Source organism: Syngnathus typhle, linkage group LG6 (genome assembly GCF_033458585.1).
Source record: "Syngnathus typhle isolate RoL2023-S1 ecotype Sweden linkage group LG6, RoL_Styp_1.0, whole genome shotgun sequence".
In the NCBI taxonomy this organism is placed as follows: domain Eukaryota; kingdom Metazoa; phylum Chordata; class Actinopteri; order Syngnathiformes; family Syngnathidae; genus Syngnathus; species Syngnathus typhle.
In genome coordinates, this window is record NC_083743.1 from 5,985,377 (window position 1) to 6,004,320 (window position 18,944).

General features: G+C 45.2%; 3 protein-coding genes and 1 pseudogene across 8 annotated transcripts in view; 2 read left to right on the forward strand and 2 right to left on the reverse strand.

The window, feature by feature from the left end:
* LOC133155216 (rho GTPase-activating protein 42-like) overlaps positions 1-9,284 on the forward strand; it is a 30,164-nt gene extending 20,880 nt beyond the window's left edge. The window contains exons 9-26 of one of the 4 annotated variants that reach the window (XM_061280348.1): positions 421-550; positions 646-746; positions 1,205-1,314; positions 1,797-1,853; positions 2,631-2,709; positions 2,834-2,873; positions 3,160-3,222; positions 3,290-3,364; positions 3,482-3,566; positions 3,622-3,680; positions 3,827-3,932; positions 4,020-4,179; positions 4,248-4,398; positions 4,563-4,925; positions 5,044-5,206; positions 6,303-6,356; positions 6,455-6,534; positions 7,617-9,284. In XM_061280348.1, the coding sequence (XP_061136332.1) occupies positions 421-550; positions 646-746; positions 1,205-1,314; positions 1,797-1,853; positions 2,631-2,709; positions 2,834-2,873; positions 3,160-3,222; positions 3,290-3,364; positions 3,482-3,566; positions 3,622-3,680; positions 3,827-3,932; positions 4,020-4,179; positions 4,248-4,398; positions 4,563-4,925; positions 5,044-5,206; positions 6,303-6,356; positions 6,455-6,534; positions 7,617-7,705 (1,965 nt within the window). In that variant the 3' untranslated portion in view covers positions 7,706-9,284. The remainder of the gene's footprint in view (positions 1-420; positions 551-645; positions 747-1,204; positions 1,315-1,796; positions 1,854-2,630; positions 2,710-2,833; positions 2,874-3,159; positions 3,223-3,289; positions 3,365-3,481; positions 3,567-3,621; positions 3,681-3,826; positions 3,933-4,019; positions 4,180-4,247; positions 4,399-4,562; positions 4,926-5,043; positions 5,207-6,302; positions 6,357-6,454; positions 6,535-7,616) is intronic. The other 3 variants (XM_061280349.1, XM_061280350.1, XM_061280351.1) reach the window with 3 other exon arrangements.
* A 238-nt stretch (positions 9,285-9,522) lies between these two features.
* Positions 9,523-13,560, reverse strand: pgr (progesterone receptor). Its single transcript, XM_061280356.1, has 8 exons — positions 12,682-13,560; positions 12,112-12,221; positions 11,321-11,437; positions 10,916-11,221; positions 10,603-10,747; positions 10,126-10,256; positions 9,896-10,053; positions 9,523-9,822 (listed from the first exon to the last, which is right to left on the reverse strand). The coding sequence occupies exons 1-8, from the start codon at positions 13,449-13,451 to the stop codon at positions 9,667-9,669; spliced, it is 1,893 nt and encodes a 630-aa protein (XP_061136340.1). The 5' UTR covers positions 13,452-13,560; the 3' UTR covers positions 9,523-9,666.
* Positions 13,561-14,680: 1,120 nt separating this feature from the next.
* LOC133155339 (short transient receptor potential channel 6-like) overlaps positions 14,681-18,944 on the reverse strand; it is a 4,330-nt pseudogene continuing 66 nt past the window's right edge.
* Positions 14,725-18,944, forward strand: part of LOC133155217 (uncharacterized) — a 9,649-nt gene continuing 5,429 nt past the window's right edge. For all 3 annotated transcript variants that reach the window (XM_061280352.1, XM_061280354.1, XM_061280355.1), the window contains exons 1-2: positions 14,725-14,863; positions 14,944-14,995. The gene's annotated coding sequence lies outside the window, so the exon portion shown is untranslated. The remainder of the gene's footprint in view (positions 14,864-14,943; positions 14,996-18,944) is intronic.

Sequence of the window (18,944 nt, forward strand, 5' to 3'; positions counted from 1 at the left end):
CCCTCGCCCCGTGTGCTCGGCAGGCTTCTCTGCTGCTGCTGCTGCTGCTGCTTCCAAAGGAGACACGCGCTGCATTTTTTATAAGTCATATTTTGTTATATATTTATATAGACCAATTTAAAAAAAAAAAAAGATTTATTTTCACTGCATTCTGACTTTTTGGGGGGATTTTTTTATTTTAACTGTCGTAATCTGCCCTGAGCAAGCAATTTAAAAAAAGCCATTTTTCCATAACATCCACTTTAATCGTGCCCTTTAATTAAAAAAAAATAAAATGGAAAGAAAAAGTTTAAGAGTCAAAGACGAACAAGCTGCGTTTGACAGCAGCCGCAGGGAAGCCGCAAATCGAACAGATGAACTTTTGTCGACTACCGAGCGAGCGCAAGCTAGTAGCAAACGTGTTCCTCTCTCCCCACGCAGACGCGCAACAACTTTGTGAGCACCAAACAGGAAGTGGAGAAGTTGATGAGGAGGATCAGGTCTGCCGAACAGGACTACAAAGCTCCGGGCCGCTGGAGCATGGAGGGCTTCTTGTATGTGCAGGAGAAACGTGAGTAAAGGTTGTTGCGGAAACGTACAATGTCAACCAAAAACACGCCGATGAGAATTTCCAATGATCATGTCGTTTTTGTGGTTGCGTTCTAGGTCCTCTGGGTTCCGCTTGGACAAGGCACTACTGCACGTATGAGAAGGGCGGCAAAAGTTTCAACATGAGCAATAGCGACACTAAATTGGCCAATAAACAGGTAGTTCGTTTACCGTCACCATTTTAGCTAGCATAGTCTTGTTTGTTTGGTCTTAGTTTAGGCTTGCTAATTCTAAGATTGTTAGCTTAGTTTTACATTTCAGTCATAGTTTTGTTCTCCTTAGAGTCTTATTTCCACTGATTATTTTCATTTTAGTTGGCTTATTTGTCCTACTTGTTGCTGTTGTTGTCTTAGTTGTCATTTTAGATGAATTTGTTAATCCGGTTAGTTTCATTTTATCTGGTTTAAGGTTTGTTAGCCTAGCCTAATGTGGTTTAGTCGTTGGTTTGGCCTTGGGTTTGATGTTTATTGAGTTTACTGGATTACCTGAATTGTGTTTTTGGTTTGTTCAGATTCTTCTTCTCTATCATGGGGTTTGTTTTAATTTTAAATATTGCTAGCATTGTACATTTTAAAATTGAATCGTTTGGGTGAGTTTTCTAGCATTTATCTTTTAGAACGGTCTGGTGCTCAACCAGTCCGAGATGTTCAAGCTCAAGTCGTGCATCCGGAGGAAAACAGACTCCATCGACAAGCGCTTCTGCTTCGACATTGAGGTGGTGGAAAGGTAGGTAACTTATTCGTTAAAAAAGTACAACCATTTTGTGAAGAAAATGCTCGATCGAAATGCATGTGAGATGTTTTGCGTTCCACCAAACTCCATTAACCCCAACGTGTCCCGGCAGCGACCCTCCATGCCAACCCACCGACGGTGTTCGGCATCCATTAACATCCTGGAAGGCTTCCATGTTTTCATCTCCTTTTGAGTCTGGCATGAACTCCTCTTTGTTGCATATCCAGTACCCACCCCCCCAAATATTCTTGAGCTGGAAATTTAGTTTCTTCCAAAACAGTTTTACATCCGTCATTTTACAGTACGTGTACATGAAAATAATTCCTTACTGCTATTTAGGTTGGTAAAAACTGCGAATAGTTGAGTTTTTCAGCAAATTTGTAAATGGCAAATATCAAAAATTAATGTAATCTTGACATTTGAACCCATTCCCAGTCCTTTTTATTTCTACTTTTTCTGTCTCCATGTCCACGTAGAAACGGCGTCTGCCGCGGAACTCTTTTCAGGCCGCTTTGGTTGTTCTATAAAGTCCGGTACGTGAAGGGAACCTCGTCGCTTGTGCACGCAGGCGCGTGTGTGTGTGTGTGCGCTGCTTCCGTGTGATTCACGCCTTCTTTTATGCTACTTTTTTTTTTTTTTGCTGGCTCGCTGGGTCAAATTGTGCCTCTGCTGCCTCTGATTATTCTCCTCATGAGAAACAAACCTTCCAATTTCTACTTTGAATGATCAGGTCACACTAAAAATTGAAACTATATACTACAGGAAACCAGTTGAAGGGGGAAACAGTTTTGAAGGGAAGTCTGCAGGGAGGAATAAAGTCACATTTATTTGAAGGGGAAAAAGGTCAGCCTATATAATTATTTAATGGTACCGGAGAAAGCTGTATTTTGTCGAAAGGAAAAAGTCGTAATGGTGCCGGAGAATAAGGTTGTATTTTTTTTTTCTAAGAAAAAGTCATCATCTTGCAAGAATATGGTTGTATTTTTGAGAAAACTACAGAGAAAATAAATCCAGATTCTCTCAAATAGACTTCTTCAAAAAATGCAGGTGGGCTTCATTGTAGTAAGAATTCTTGAATTGAGCGACGCCCCGTAATCAATCAATTTATTCCAGCGCTTTTTGTGTGATAAAAAGGTGAGGTGATAAAAAGCAGATGCATGCTGGGAGCATTGTGGTGAATCTGGCTGGCACTGTGCAGCTTTTCATCAATCAAGCGTGGAGTGTGAAGCACCGGCAATCGACCACAGCAACTCCAAACAAAGGCCATGACATTATTCTGAAGCCAGCATTTTTTTTCCCCCTCCACCCAGGCACGGTGTCATGACACTGCAGGCGCTGTCCGAGTCCAACAGGAGGCTGTGGTTGGAGGCCATGGACGGCAAGGAGCCGGTAAGGAGTCTAGATGCTGCACTGAACTTGTGTTAATAGCGCCCTCGTGTGGTTCTAGCTAGACATTACAACCAAGCTCAAATTAATTTATTGCCTTGATTCTTTTTATATTTCATTGGTCTAGATTTACAACCTGCCTGCCATCCTGAGCAAGAGGGAGGAGAGTAAGTTTGTGTTTTATTTGTGAGATGATCACATTTATTGTTTAACCAATAATTTGAATAATAAGGTAAACAAGATAGTGTATAAGGCACACTTAAGTCAAAACTGAGCATTATTATCTTGGAATTATTGATCTAGTTTTTTTTAATGTAATATTACAAGAATGTACCTAATGAAATGGCCACACCCACCAAAATAGTAAGTTACTTTCTGAGATATTTACTGTGATCTGAATTGACGACCGATGCAAATGAACGTCCCCTCACCGCTCTTAATGTCGTCATCCAGCGTTCCTTAACGAGGCCGGCTTTAACTTTGTGAGGAAATGCATCGAGCTGGTGGAGAGCAGAGGTGAGGCATGTTCAAAGCCACGACAAATCATCCAGAAGATGACTTGACGGTGTCGCTCTTCACACAGGCATCAACACCATGGGGCTGTACAGGATCGGAGGCGTCAACTCCAAAGTGCAGAGGCTGATGGCGACGGTTTTTTGTAAGTAAGGATTGGGAGGCCATTTTGTCTTCACGCGCTATTTTGGCGGCAGCAGGGTGGCAATTTGCATGTCTGCCTCAATGTCGAAAACTTTCCAAAAATCATGTCAACTCCAAGCATCCAAGACGCCCGTGGACATGGACCTGGATCCCGAGACGTGGGACAACAAGACCATCACCAGCGGCCTGAAGAATTACCTCAGGTTAGCATTTATTTATTTATTTTTGTTATTATTTTATTTATTTCCTTGTCTCCAGGTGTCTGTCGGAGCCGCTAATGACCTTCAAGCTGCATAAAGAATTCATCATGGCTGCCAGTAAGTTCATGAAAATAAACGTTGGGCCAAAATGAGCCCAATTCTCAGTTCATTTCAGGATTAAAAAAATCAAGTCCAGTAAACCTGCCGCTCTTGCTGTTTGCGATATGAACCATTTATAATTTGCAACTTTTTCAACATCTCAGAATCGGACGACCAGAACTACAGAGTATGCGCTGTCCATTCTTTGGTCTATAAGCTCCCTGAGAGAAACAAGGAGATGCTGGAGATGCTCATCAAACATCTCGTCACGTATGAGTCCGCTCCTATCTCGTAGTATAGTCAATTGATTGTCAGGTGTGCCATTGTCGTACTTGTTGTGTTCCCTCCTCCCTGCAGCGTGTCCACGCAGAGTCAGTCCAACATGATGACCGTATCCAATCTGGGCGTCATCTTCGGGCCCACGCTGATGCGCTCGCAAGAGGAAACCGTGGCCGCCATGATGAACATCAAGTTCCAAAATATTGTGATGGAAATTCTGATTGAGAATTTTAACAAGGTGTGACACAGTAAAATTCCTCAAGAACAAAAAGATCCATTCAAATGATTATTCTCTGCAATTACCAGATCTTCCTTCAGCCTCCGGATCCCAACGTGGCACTTCCGGAGCCTCAGACCCGGCCCGGTTCCCGCCGAAGCAGAGCTATTTGTATGTCAAGCGGCCCCCGGAAGCCTCGCAGCCTCTACACTCCTACCCTGTGCCTGGCTGACGCAGAAAGTGAGTACCAAGACACAATACGACTTGCGTTGCTGCAACTGTTTGTGCTTTGTGGCATCCCACAGGGATCTGTTCTTCGACCGCTTCTGTTACAACTGTATGCTCCCTTTTAGACTATAAATCAAGGCTGGATTTTAACGTGGGCCTGTTGTGCCTCCCCTCTGGTCCCTGCATAGGCGACGCCTGCAGCAGCAGTCCAGGCAGCACCCCCACGGGCAGCACCGAGTCTCTGTCCTCGCACTCGTCGGAGCACAACGGCCCCCCCAAGACTGAGACTCTGTCCTGCATCAAAACTACGAGTGCAATCCTCCCTGACGCCGCGTCCTTGCGCTCCAGCGGGCCCCGGAGCACCGAGTCCAGTTCCAGGGAGGAGGCCGGCCCGACGGACGTGGAGTCGGAGGACGCCCTCAGCGTACCGTCCGTCACCGGTGTTGCCCCCAGAAAGGCCCCCCATCGACGACACCCTGGACCCGGACCGCCCGATCTCACAGCTGCAACCTCTCTCAAGTCACTACGTGTGTCTGAAGGTGATCCAGAACCGCCCGTCCATTGTTCTGTGAATATTGTTCTTACCTGGGTTGCAGGCAATTGTGGCGAAACTTGCTTTGATCCAGAGTTCCTTTTCACTCTTTGTTTTCCCTCAAGGTCAAAGGAGCTACTCCAAATCCGCCCAAAATCTCTCCACCCTGGATCTCATCGATCACTTGAAGCCATCGGCGGACCCCCCGGACATGCCGCCCAAGCTCGTGATCCGGCGGCGGGGCGCCACAGCCTCAGCCAGCAACGGATACCAAAGACCAGGCTCAGTGTAAGTACGCCTGCCACATTGAGTCCCGCCGTATTTCAAGTCGTTCATAACAAACCCTGTTGGATGACTTATAACCCTTGAAATAAAGTCTTGGCTCACTATTTGGCAACTAAAACCTGCTGTCAGATTTTACAGCGCAGCACAATCGACTTCAGGAGATTGGAATTTTATGCTCATCAAAACAATGCAAGAAGGACATTTAAGGAAATTTGGCCTGATGGTAAACAGATTTTGCGGGGCTTAATGAGTGCCCTGATAAACACGTCCAGTAAGTGTTGGTGTGTTTCTCTCCGTTCTCGCTCACATTGTATTACTGATTTAGCGTGTGCCGCACATCAATAAGGGCAATCAGGTCAGATGCATTTTTGCAAATGTCGCGCCGCCTGGGCACTTTCTTGGCCCGTGTGCGAGCGCCAAGACGATTTAGTATGTCATCTCCTCTGTGGTGGGAGAGCTGCTCTTAATTCTCAAGGTTAACGTGACCCAGCAGCAGAATGCGCTCCTCCTCCTCATTTGTGTGCACAAAAACTGGTTTAAAAAAGATGTACAATCAGGAATATTACTTCATCTAAGCAACAATATCTGCCAGTCAGAAATTAACTAGCATTAAAATAATTTGTGTTTGGGTTTTTTTGTGTATGCATCTACTGTATGTGTGAAAGCACTCACATGGCCTCTTGACTCATCTTGTCACCCCCACAGCTCTGCGTTACCTTGACTCCCAGGTCACGGTGGCTCACGGGAGTCAAGTGCGCCCTCGTAATGACGTCTCCTCACTTAAAAAAAAATAATTCCGAGGAAGGAAAGAAGAAAATGTCTCGTATTGTGTCGTTCTGACTTTCACTAAGGGTCCAAAACAATCAAGATTGCTGCCGTTGTAAAGCCGGTTTTAATTTAAAGTGTTACGTTGAAAAATAAGGGAAAATAATTTAAATAAGGTTGAAATGTTGTGGAAAATTTGAGTTCCAGGAGACAAAAAGAAAAAAAGGGAAGCCAATTATTTTTTTAGTATTCGCTATCAGTTCTGTACTTTTGGTGGTATTATTGTTTGGAAAGTGTAAAGACGCAGCTATTGCTCTTCTTGCTTCTCTCACAGGGTGGCTGCCAGAGCGCTGCTTTTTGAACACGCCGAAGCCCCGCAGCTCGGGAGGTACCCGACACTCTCAAAGACGTCCAAGTCGTGGGGTGCTAAAGCGAACAGCCTGAATATGGTATAAACGCTTTGCATAACTTGTGTGCTTCCAACAGGGACGCCCAAGCTGTGTACTCGTGCGAAGCTGAACACAGCCATGAGCTCAGCTTCCCCCAGGGGGCGCACTTCTCCAATGGTGAGTGCTACCAATTTAAAATCAATAGCCAAACAAGTAATCGGGGCATCTCTGTACACGTTATGCTTGGACTAACAGATGATGCTAATTGTAGCAACTTTAAAACAAAAAGGTGTGGTTGTTTTTTTTTAGATTAGAGAATTTTTGTGTTGCCTTGGAGGGTGAAAAAAGGAATGAGCTAAGATATCCAATTTCAAAAGTAGGGAGTCAAAGTCACAAGAAGAATGAGTACTCAACTACAGCTACCTGAAAAAAGTACTGGAAATAATGATCGCTTATCTGCTTTGCGGCGGCTCATTTGAAGCCATTTGGCTTCATCCCAGCTTTCAGTGTGAGCGCCGCTAAAATACAAACAGCGCCTTTTTTTTCTGCTTTTATTGCCTTTCCGTGACGAGCCCGCTTGGCTCGCGAGCAGCGGGGAGGCAGGTCACAGTAACCTAGTAATGGAAGGCACCCGGGCCTGTTAACCCCCCCCCCGCGCCTCTCCGGTTCAGCAGAGCCTGCAGCCAGAGACGCGGAGAAAAAAAAAATAAAAACGACACAAAGGCAGCTTGCCATTTAGCAGAAGGCTTTTTATGGCTCCGCATTAACAAACCTACAGTGCTTCATCATTTTCAGAGTTGCTCCGAATGAGCTCCGCAATCTACCTTCCATGTTTTACTGGTACTAAAAAAACTGGAAAGTGGTGAAAAAGCTCCGGTAAATTTTTGGAAGGTTTCGGTAACTTTCCATAGGAAATTAAATTGCAGAATTTTTTGAATCTTTCAAATGACTATAAACATTTGGGCAGTCCCTTGTGCTCGTCACAAAATTAGAGCCCTCGCTGCTAGCATAGTTAGCAATTGTATATTTTCCAACCGTTATGTCCTCGATGTGTGCAACAAATAATTCATATTAATTATCTTTCATTATAATCATAATTATCAATTTCATTTAATCCTGCTTTCAATTGTTATTTGTCTTTGTAAAGCACCATGGATTTGTTTTGTGTGTGTGGTATGTAAGTTGATCCTGCTTTTGTAAAAGAGCACGCTGACCCACATTGTCATTTCTTCATCTGTTTTCTTTTCCCTCTGCGACAGTGTACCCGTCCGTCGAACCAGGATGGCTGCAAGCAACCTACCAGGGAAAAACGGGTTTGATACCAGAAAACTACGTCATCTATCTTTAATTTTTTTTGGGATTTTTTTGTCTCCATGGTATCCATGGAAAAACCCACTACTGGTGAATGTCGCTGCGTGTTTTCTATCTGCTTGAACGAGGGCTCCCACATGACAAGTATACCTCTTTTTCTTTTTGATTTGCAAAACAAACTTCTTCAAATGTTTTTTTTAATAAGACATCTTTTCGCAACATGTTTTTACGACCTCCTTGAGAACCACTTGACTAGTTTTATTGGCCTGAAATATTACCTTCAGCAATTTGTAATTATTTTTTATGGAAAAACAAACATCAGCAAAAGAAGCGGGACCTCGCAAGTCGGCGAGGTTTCCCGTCATGATCCACTCGCACAGCGTTACGAAATTTCCCGTCGCCCATCTGTCTCGTGTCCATGATTAAAATTTGATAACAATGGGAAAATATCTGTAGGTCAGTTCCCATGTTGAAAGACGTTTTATAGCTTGAATTCCTGAGGCTCGTTTGTAGCTCTGCTTGGCTAATTTCATGTTGGGGTAGAAAATTCTTACACCACCTTTACCTAATAATAATAACGATAATGCACCTTACATTACTGCGGTCATTACACTGGCCGTACACTTTTTGCTGTCACTGTGTTTGTAAATCATAGAAATGATCATACCCTGTAAAGCATGGGTTCTCAAACTTTTGGGGTTCAGAGGAAATGCCAAAAAAACACAAAAACAGCACGCATGTCACGAATTAACCACTGCACTTAAATATAGTCAAATGAAAACTTTACATAATGATTCAATTGAAATACACATACGTATATAAATTCTACCAATAAACAAAAGACTTAATGAAATTATTTCGGGGTGACTCTTAGAATGTGTCCTGGTCAAACATATTCAGGACATACTGAAGGAAAGTTTGACCTTATTTTGAAGAAGTTTATTTTTGGGCTCTGATGTCGCACTCCTGGACCATACTTTGTGAGAACCACCCATATACTTTAACAATTGTAGCCACAGGAACATTTTGTAGCCTGGCCATTTAATTCAGTGATTCCTTTGTGTACCACAAGCTCTACATAACCAAACTGTATATTCATGATACCACATAATCCTTTATTGCAAATTGATTTGCGGACCCCCACGCTACGACTCATGGACCCCAGTTTGAGAACCACTGCTGTAATTTTTTTCGTGTTATCAAATTGCTGGGCAGGATGACTTCAGCGTACGTGTTTGTGGTACACAGGTGTACCAGCATTATATATTTTTTTTATTACTATTAATATTATTGTTGTAATCTTAACATTTCAAGGGCTTTAAAAAAAAAAAAAAATCCCCTTCGGTTATCCAACTGAAACGTGACTGTACTGGAGGGGAGGGACCGAAACTATATTTCAGGAATGTCAGGTGGCCTTGGCTGCTTATGAGTGATGTGGGAAGACTGATGAGAAAACTCCCTATAAGTGAAGAGTTGCAAGGGTGCGTTGCGGAAATTTGAACCATGTCTCGCATTGTGTAACATTTCCACACGTGGGGAGGTTGTTTCCTCTGCAAGCAACTGCTGTCTACACGCTGCATTTACACCTTTTATAAATAAACACAATGATTTATGAAGGCTGAGCTACAAGTATTTTTCCCCCCATTTAGGCTATTGTGTTCTCGCTAGCTATATATCATGGGCCACTTACAACGACAAAGCGTAACAGATCTGGCCCCCAGCCCTCTTGTTTGACACCACTATTTCAGATCCAAACATTTTAAATGACGTTGCTCCGTTTCGAAAGAGCAACTATGCCGCCTGCATGTTCATCCGTCTCGGAAAATAATTCTAAAAGCTACGTCGGTCAAATGATCTTTTTGAGTGTTGTTTTATTGATTGGTTGTTGTGATTGATCCCGCACAGTAAAGCGTAAAAGGCAGAAGGGGGCGCTCAAGGCAGCTTTGACAAAAAATGCACTTGAAGAAGAAGCGAAAATGGAGTCCAGTAAACACGTGGTCACTTGGGGTGGAAGAGCAGCGGCCTCACCATGCCCGCCAGGACCTTGGGCATCTGCGAGGCGATCACCTCGGTCATCATCTCGGGAAACTCCACCTTCATGGCGTCGGCCTGGATGAACGTGCTCAGGCAGAACAGGTTGACCTTCTTCACTATCTGTCAAGAGGGCAGCAGACAGAAGGTTAGAGTTTTTTTGTGGCGCCACACCGGCGGTTTTTGGCGGGCGTACTTCGTGCATGGCGTCCATGAGCTTGGTGAGGTGGTAGAAACGCTGAGAACTGGCCATCATGCCCTTCTCCTTCCCATGGATGGCCTTGGTCAGCTCGCGGATGTAATTCTGACGCATCTCCTCGAAGGCCCCCTGGCTTTTCAGACCCTCCAGAGGCACTGAGGGAACAACAACACTTGGCACTCAATCATGAAGAATTCCCCCAATAACCTTTTTTTTTTTTTTGTTACCAGTGTTGAGCAAGAGGATGGCCTTCATGCAGAGGAACTCCTCGCGGGTCACTTGAAGGTTGGCAAACTCCTGCGGGATGAACTGGATGGCCAGGCACAGGTCGTAAATGGGAGATCTCCTCATTTGTTCCCTGAGGCGCAGTAAAAAAACAAAACAAATTAAGGCGCTCTTTGAATGGCCATTACTTCAAATGATTTGCTTTTCTCGCATGTGCAAATTGGCCTACGTAATGGCAAGCAGACGATTACATTTTGGAGAAAGGAAATATGTCAAACTTTTGAAAGTTATGTTCCAATAGGAAGATATTTTAGAAAAAAAAAGCACAATCTTTTCAAAAGACGTAATTTGTTGTGATTAAAAATAAATATATATAAAACCTAAAATCTATTGTAAACTCAAATGAAAACTTACATGATCGGAAATGGCTACTCAAAGACTGTACATGGGTTTAAAACAAAATTCATACTCGTACTCACAGACTTAACACGAGGTCAGGCGCAAAGTATATATATTCCCTGGTGACGTTTTGAAAGGAGCGCCAGCCGAGAGAAAACACCATCAGGTTCATCCACGAGTACTGGATGAGCGTCATCTGGTCGGTGATGTGAAGATTACGAAAGCCTTAGCGAAAGAAATCACATTTTCAAATGGTAGCATCGGAATCATCGTTTTTCTTCGATTATATTTTCTGCCATCGCCACATGTTTTATTTTCAATTACCCAATCCTGCTTTTCATCTTTTGCGAGACTTGGAGCAAATCTGTGATTTGGCTTCTGCAGAAAGGTTACCTGGCAAAGACTTGGACCACTTGACGATCCACAGCAGTTGCTTCTCGCACAGATTGTTGAGGCTGTTGAGCAGCGCGTGCGAGACGTCGGTCTGCGCGCCTTCGTAGCCCGAAAACACCACCTCGGGTTCGATGTTCTCCAAGATGGCGATGATGTGCTGAGAGAACTGAATCTCTTGAATGCCCGGCACGCCCGCCATGGCGCTCAGGGCCTGGCTGTCACCCGACATGGACAAGTGCGGCGGGAACATGACCGAGTGAGACAAGCCCAGCGCCTTGAGGCCTCCGAAACGCTTCAACTTCCTGCCTGAGGGGGCGGAGCAAAAGGTTTGCATTTTCTGCACTTCTGCAAAATATGCTTTTCAAGTTCAATTGTTTTGGGTCTTATTGATTATACAGCAATTACCTCCAAGCATCATTCCCGCTTGATAGCACTTCCTCAGGCGACATGCCGGGCAGTTTTTTCTCCGGATCTTGTCCACAATGCAGTCATTGCGCCCGGCACACAGGTAGCTGTGATGACCTTTAAAACCAGAGGTCACCAACCAAAAAAAAACCCCATCATTTAAAATCTCAATTTATTTTTTCAAATACAAGGAAGGGAGTGTAGGGAGAAAGGGAAAAAAAACATGTTCAAGGGCTCCTTAGTGTTCTGTGAAAAGCTCTGAAGGAGAACATGAGATAGTGGCAAGGCTGTAAGGACGGAGTGACACGGCCAGACACGGTGGCTCTCGTGTATCCGCCGTTGTGCGATAACAAGCAAAACAAATCCAAAAAGGCCCAGATAGCGTCGCCATCCATCTCGGGCAATTACCAAAGAAGGTTAGAGGATGTTTAGTTTTTTTATTTTAAGGGAGGGGGGGGGGGGGGAGCATGAATCCCCACGGCCATAGTTTTGTTTTTTTCTAAACTTGTCTGCCTGTCTGCGTTCCAAGCCCTGATTTTAAAGACTAACTGGACCAACATGGCGATTTCAATATTTGGCAGTAGAAAATTCGGATGAATAATTAATTCACTCATCACTCATTCATTCATTAACTATTTTCAATTGCCCAATCCTGTCCTGTGTGTTGTTGGTTTTTTTTTTTCCTTCAGCGCATCAAGCTGAGACTTGGAGCAAATCTTGGACAATTAATTCAAAAAGTATAAAAGGGCCGTAATTGTGTTGAATTGATTGAAGTAAACGAAGCACCTCACCTTCCACTGCTCTTTTGAAAAAGACCTTGCAACTGCCGCAGGTTAGAACTCCGTAGTGGCACCCGGAGGCCTCGTCGGCACAGATCACGCAAGACCTCTGAGGGGGCATGCTGTGGAAAAAAGAAACCACTTCATTTCTCTTAAGACAGTAACAACTACTTATTAGTTGTTTTTCACAGAGGATAAAGAATATATGTCTGAGTATTGTTATATTGCCTTTCTACATGTGCTACTGCACCATTTGTGTTCAAATATGGATTATAACACTGATGCTATGTGTTGGCCTGTATATAGCATTTCACATTGATTGTTAGCATTAAGATAAGCAATGTTGCCAAGGCATAACAACTGCAATTCTTTTTGGTTGGGCACCATACGGTGCAGATACATTTACGTGCAGTCCATTATGGTTAGTTTAGCTCAATTTGTTTGTCCGCAAGTCAAAGTAAAAAGTCAGTGTCACTATTGATCTTATTCATAATAATTTTAACATGTCATTTTCATCATCAATCCCCCAAAATTGTTAAAATAGTGACACCTGTGGCCTGGAGTGTGGAGGTTCAAATTTACCTGGCAAAGGCGTTGAAAGGCGTATGGTTCCGCTGGGCCACGGCCTGGCTGTGCATCCCATTGTAGCCGAACGGGTCCTGCGTCACCCCGGCCGGTTGGCACCAGAACTGCGTCTCCCCGGGCCCCACGGCGGGTACCTGCCAGCGGCCCACCTCGCTCTTGTACACGGCCAGGTGAGCCGGCGAGGGCGTGCCGGCATCCAAGTGGAGCGCTGCGCCTTTCCGGGCGAAGCCTCCGCGGGGGTCAGCCTTCGCCTGGCCATGCTGGCCCATCTGCTCCGCCGGGTTCATGTGCACCAGGAAGTTGGGCGAAGCTTCCTGCGCCGGCCGGGGACCCACCGGGGCGAAACGCGCGCACTCCGGCTCTTCGAAGCTAAAGTGGGGCTGCTTGCGGCCGTCTTGGGCGCATCCGTCCAGCGCGTCGAAGGCCGGGCACGGCGTCTCCATAATGACGGACGCTTCTTGCTCGTCCTTGATGAACTTGGACACGTTCGAACCAACCTGCTCAACGTCATCTTTGACATAGTGCTGCCACTTTAAAAAGTCATTTCCACGCTCGTACGGAGTCCCCTCCTGCTGCGGCGGCGGTTGCTGCTGCTCATCTGGCGGAGGAGCGTCCAACAGGTTAGCGCAGTCTCTGAACACCAAACCGTCGCCCTGGCTCGGCGGAACGGCGGCGGCCGCGTAACCATCGTCATCGGGGAGCTTCATGTCGTTGAAGTCGATGATGTCACCAACTGAGTCAAGTATCTTCCCGTGTACTTTCTCCATTTTGGAGTGCGTAAAATGAGCCACTCGCGCGAGTCCTGCGCGCCTCCAAGCAGAACGCAGAGTGCGGAGTTGAGGGCTCAAGGGAGGTTCCTGTGATCACACCCCCTCCTCTTCCAAAATCCACGACCAGGGTGACGAAAAGGAGGGCCAAGTAGGGCCTTCAATAACCCCCCCCCGCTCCCCCAAATCACAGAAGAACATATTGTAAGCCACTGTTAATTAGATACACTGCGCTTAAATATTAATAAAACAGAAGCATAAAACCGGCACTTATATATTTTAATAATCCAATTTTAATGCGTTTCACATGAATCAAAATAATTCTGAAAGCTAATGTATAGTCCTGAAAAGTTGAATATAACTCACATGCTATTACCGTAATTTTCGGACTATAAGTCGCGTTTTTTTTCATAGTTTGGGTGGGGGGCCAATTTATACTCAGGAGCGACTTATATACATATATATGGGTTTTTTCACTTTTTTGGGCATTTTATGGCTGGTGCGACTTATACTCCGGTGCGATTTATAGTCCGAAAATTACGGTAGTTAAAGGCCAAGCATCACTTAGTGCCACACTTTCAAAATCACTCAGTTGTTCCACAAGAAAAAAAAGATCAATCACTTAGAAATACAAAAGAAATACAAAAAAAATAATCAAAACTTTAAAAACTGGTCAATTTGACCTGCAACACAACAGGAGAGTTGAACGTATTTCATGAGAAAACTCCATTTGGATGACGTCACTGCAAAATTGATGTCAGAATATTTATTTTACCTTGGCATCTTCCCATTTTCCATGATACTATCGAAAATAATCTGGCTCCCTAAACTTGTCCATCAAAAACAATGATAATGAGACTTTGCCAAATGTGAAAAACAAATTTTTGCTCATGTTGGTTTGCCGAGTACGGTGATGCTGCTGCCTTTTTATGGGGGGGGGGGGGAGATGTAGGCCTTGGCCCTATCTCTTGCGTCATAACCATGTCGCTATCAGTAGTGTGTGTGTGTGTGTGTGCGTGTGTGTGCGTGTCCGTCACGATCCTTGATTTGAACCTCCTGTATGAAACAAAACAACTTATGATTGTGAAAACCACATGAGAGGTCATTGGGCGAAGGTTTGAGAGCCTGGCAGTGCCACCTTGTGGTTAACTCTGACATTGACATAATGTTGCAATTTTCCGGCTAAACTCAGGCTTTATTTTTGATTGCTTGACTTTGAACTATTGACTAAAAGGATGCTTGCGACTCATTGTGTCACTTCATTCAGCTGCCTGGCGAGCTGAGCCAGGGTCTTCACTTCCCGCTTGCCCATCGCCAGCAACTCGAAGCGAAGGCTGGAGATGTCCCTCTTGATGGCTTTCAGTTCGCCTGCGGGACAAGATGTTTCGCAACCGAGATGCTGAGAACACGATGTGCGTGTTTTTGTGTGTGGGTGTGTGCTCCAATCACCTTCATTCACTTCGTCGTTTTCTTTGTCCCGTTGCGCTTTCAGGATGTGTCTTTTGACGAGGCGGCTTATGATCTTCTGGAAAATGGAAATAGAGGTGAGTAATTGTATAATGACAGGCTGATTCAGATCCAGCATGTCACCGTGCTCGAGGTAAAATCACTTAAATGAAATTGAAGAAGACCCTAATGGACAGTAATCTTGCAAGACTGACACAAGATAAGATAAAACACAAGATTAAATCCCAAATAGAATAGATCTTTAGCAATAGTGTAGCACAATAGTAGGAGTGTTGGGGGAAAAAAAACATTGTTGTAAACACACATCTTGGAATATATAATTTTACAATGTATTTTTTTAGAAATAGTCATTTGAGATTGGTGATTAATGTTGACCCTACAAAACGTCAGAAACTACAAAACTAGATAGACGGGTAGCTAACTAGCAATATAGCTAACTAGCAAGATATCTTGCTAGCGAGCTATATTGCATTTTATTTTCATTTCATAAGTGGTAGTGTAGGTTTTGGGAAGTGCAGCTGGTGGTAGAAGTAGACAGGCAGGAAAGTAAGATATTGTTTACTTGATAACGTGTTGGGCAAGTGGATGAGTCCACTCTGGAGTCTTCTTGTTGACTTAACTAAGACCCAAAACATAAGAAGAAACATGTGGCGGATGCAACTAACTTTGCAAAATGAAAACTCCGATTGATGATTCATGATATTCCCTACTTTGTTGTGTTTGTGTGTGACTTTCTCTGGAGCTACATCCAAAAGACATCCTTTGAGTTTTTGCAAGAGTGAAACAACCGGGCCGAGAAATGAAATTGAAGAAGACCCTAATGGACAGTAATCTTGCAAGACTGACACAAGATAAGATAAAACACAAGATTAAATCCCAAATAGAATAGATCTTTAGCAATAGTGTAGCACAATAGTAGGAGTGTTGGGGGAAAAAAAACATTGTTGTAAACACACATCTTGGAATATATAATTTTACAATGTATTTTTTTAGAAATAGTCATTTGAGATTGGTGATTAATGTTGACCCTACAAAACGTCAGAAACTACAAAACTAGATAGACGGGTAGCTAACTAGCAATATAGCTAACTAGCAAGATATCTTGCTAGCGAGCTATATTGCATTTTATTTTCATTTCATAAGTGGTAGTGTAGGTTTTGGGAAGTGCAGCTGGTGGTAGAAGTAGACAGGCAGGAAAGTAAGATATTGTTTACTTGATAACGTGTTGGGCAAGTGGATGAGTCCACTCTGGAGTCTTCTTGTTGACTTAACTAAGACCCAAAACATAAGAAGAAACATGTGGCGGATGCAACTAACTTTGCAAAATGAAAACTCCGATTGATGATTCATGATATTCCCTACTTTGTTGTGTTCCATTTCGTCACACTGCATATTTTCTCTGACTTTCTCTGGAGCTACATCCAAAAGACATCCTTTGAGTTTTTGCAAGAGTGAAACAACCGGGCCGAGACTCGGGAGCAGGTTGAAGGGGACGGGCAGTGAACCGCCTGGCTCAAAGTATGAAAACCACAATTTGGCTCGGGCGAACTTCCACTCCACGTCGGCGTCACCCTGAACAAGACACAAAATTATTTCAATCTGGAGTCATCAAACTTTTTGGAATGCGAAAGGAATCCAGTGAAAGTGGAAAACCTTTGGCAACCAAGCGCACCTCAATCTCCTGAAAGGAACTATTGAACATGGCGATGAGCATGTTGAGCAAGACGATCACCATGATGACGTTGTAGACGCCGTACAGGATGTAGCCGATGTTCTCGATGAACTTGTGGTCGATATCGATCACCACCGACTTCACTTCCGACAGGCCGAAGATGGCCCAGAAGAGCGTTTTGAAGCTCTCCTCCAGTCTGTGATGAAGAATGGCGGAAATAAAGTATCAATACTTTGCTACTTTGTTAGGTATTGCCAGAAAAAGAATCAGAACAGAACCGCAACTCACGTGGTGAAAGCGTCGTTGTGCTTGGCCCCGAGGTAGTACGAGTACAAGTTGAACAGCCCCATCATGAAGGCCACAAAGACTGTGATGAAAATCACCAGGAACTTGAAGATGTCCTTCACCGTCCTGCCTAGCGAGATCTGCAACGGGCCAAAGCTCTCGTTGGCCGGCAGCACGTAGGCGATGCGGCAGAAGCTCAGCACGACCGCGACGGCGTACAGGCCTTCGGAAATGAGCTGCGGATCTGATGGAAGCCACTTGACTCGGGCTGGAAGTGAGGAACCCGACAGTGCAGTCATGCTAGCAGTCCCTAAAAGTCTGAAACTCTGCTCTGTGACTTACCGAGCTGAAAATACAGAATGTCCGAGGGCAGAGTGGCGCTGGACAGGTTAGTGTTGTTCTCGTCCACGTAGCGCTGAGCGGCGTACACGTGCCAGCACGCCATCAGCCGCGCGATGAACGAGCCATTGAAGATGGCCAAAATGTTGAAGTCCAGAAAGTTCCATGGTTCTGCGATATATTCCCTGATGTCCTGCGACCAAATGTCATTGCATTCTTTCCAAATCTTCCCTGTGGACGGAGAAAAAAATACGATGAGTCGCCGCTCCTAAGAGTTCTCGTGACGAGAAGATCGAACCTAGCACCCAGGACACAATGAGAATCTCAATCCAGGTGAAAGGCGTGGTCTTCATGCGGAAGAGCTGCGAGGGTGGACGGTGGGTCGTCATGTTGGGCAGAAGCGACGGACCGTTGAAACGGTCGGCTGCGTTCAGAACCAGCAGGCACAGGAAGGTGACAAAGGAGGCGGCGTGGGACACAAACTTCAGAAACGGACCACTCATCAGCTTCCCGAGCTAATGGAGTGAGGGAAACAAGATCATTTTAGATCATTGGAGACATGACATATCCTCTGATGGTCAACCTTGCTGGATGGCGCAATCCAGGACACCAGAGATAGAACTGGCAAGCTAACTGTCATCCCGAAGACCAGGAGAACCTTAACTGCCATAGTCTGTCGACGGAGTCCGGAAACGTTCTGATACCAGATGGAGAGCAGCTGTTGCTGGCAGTTGGGATGGGCCACAAACTGACAAACAGGCGAAGATTTAAGACTCACTACAGCGGATAAAGAATATATGAAGACCGCTTTTATTTTGTCAAACACTCACTTTCTTAACGTCATACTTGATTGCAAGTTTTAACCTGCCCAACTTTTGCACACTCTCCAGCGAGTCACCGTGCAAGATGGCTGCCACTTCCTCAGTGTTCTGGCACAAGTCCAAGAGGCTCACCGTGAAGTCTTTGCACTGCACGGACAGTTTCTTGTAGTCGTTCTGACGCAACAGGATGGAAGATGCGGGTCTTAATCATCATTGATCAATCATCGTACTCTGTATTTTTACCTTGAACTCCATCTCGGTGCTGGCTAAGACCGCCAGCTCGTGGCTCAGCTCCAGCGCCGCCATCATGGGATCTTCGTTGGAGAGCGACAGATAGGCCGGACTGGCGAGACCTTTGTAGGCGTCGATGCGGGACTGCGAGTGTCTGAAGGAGTCGGCGGCCTGCTGCCGGCTGCAGGCGCCGCAGCAGCAGAAGTAGTCGTGGGGCCGCTGGATGCGAGCCCCCCTGGCGAGAAGCAAGTGCACGATCTCGTAGTCGTGGCACTGGGAGGCCAGAATGATGGGCGTGATGCCGTTGGAGAAAAGGCCGCAGTTCTCGTCATCGGCAAAGAGGTCTGCGCGTACATCCACCTGACTAGAGCTAGAAGACAAGCTCTGAACGTCAGCAAAGTCTCGCCGGCTCAAAATGGCCTCCACGATCCGCACGTAACCTTTACGGATGGCTATGAGCAACGCGTCGCCAGTCCCGGTCAGGTCTTTCCTCTCCAGGAGTAACTTAGTGATCTCCAAATGCTCGTTGGCCACGGCCAGCTGCAAAGCGTTCTGGCCCGTGAAATGGACGCCGCTGACGTTGATGTCCGGCAGCTCGTCCACCAAGCGCCTCACTTCAGAAACGTTGCCGTGCACGACAGCCTCTAAGAAGGCTTCCTCAGTCAGGGAGAGGCCGGA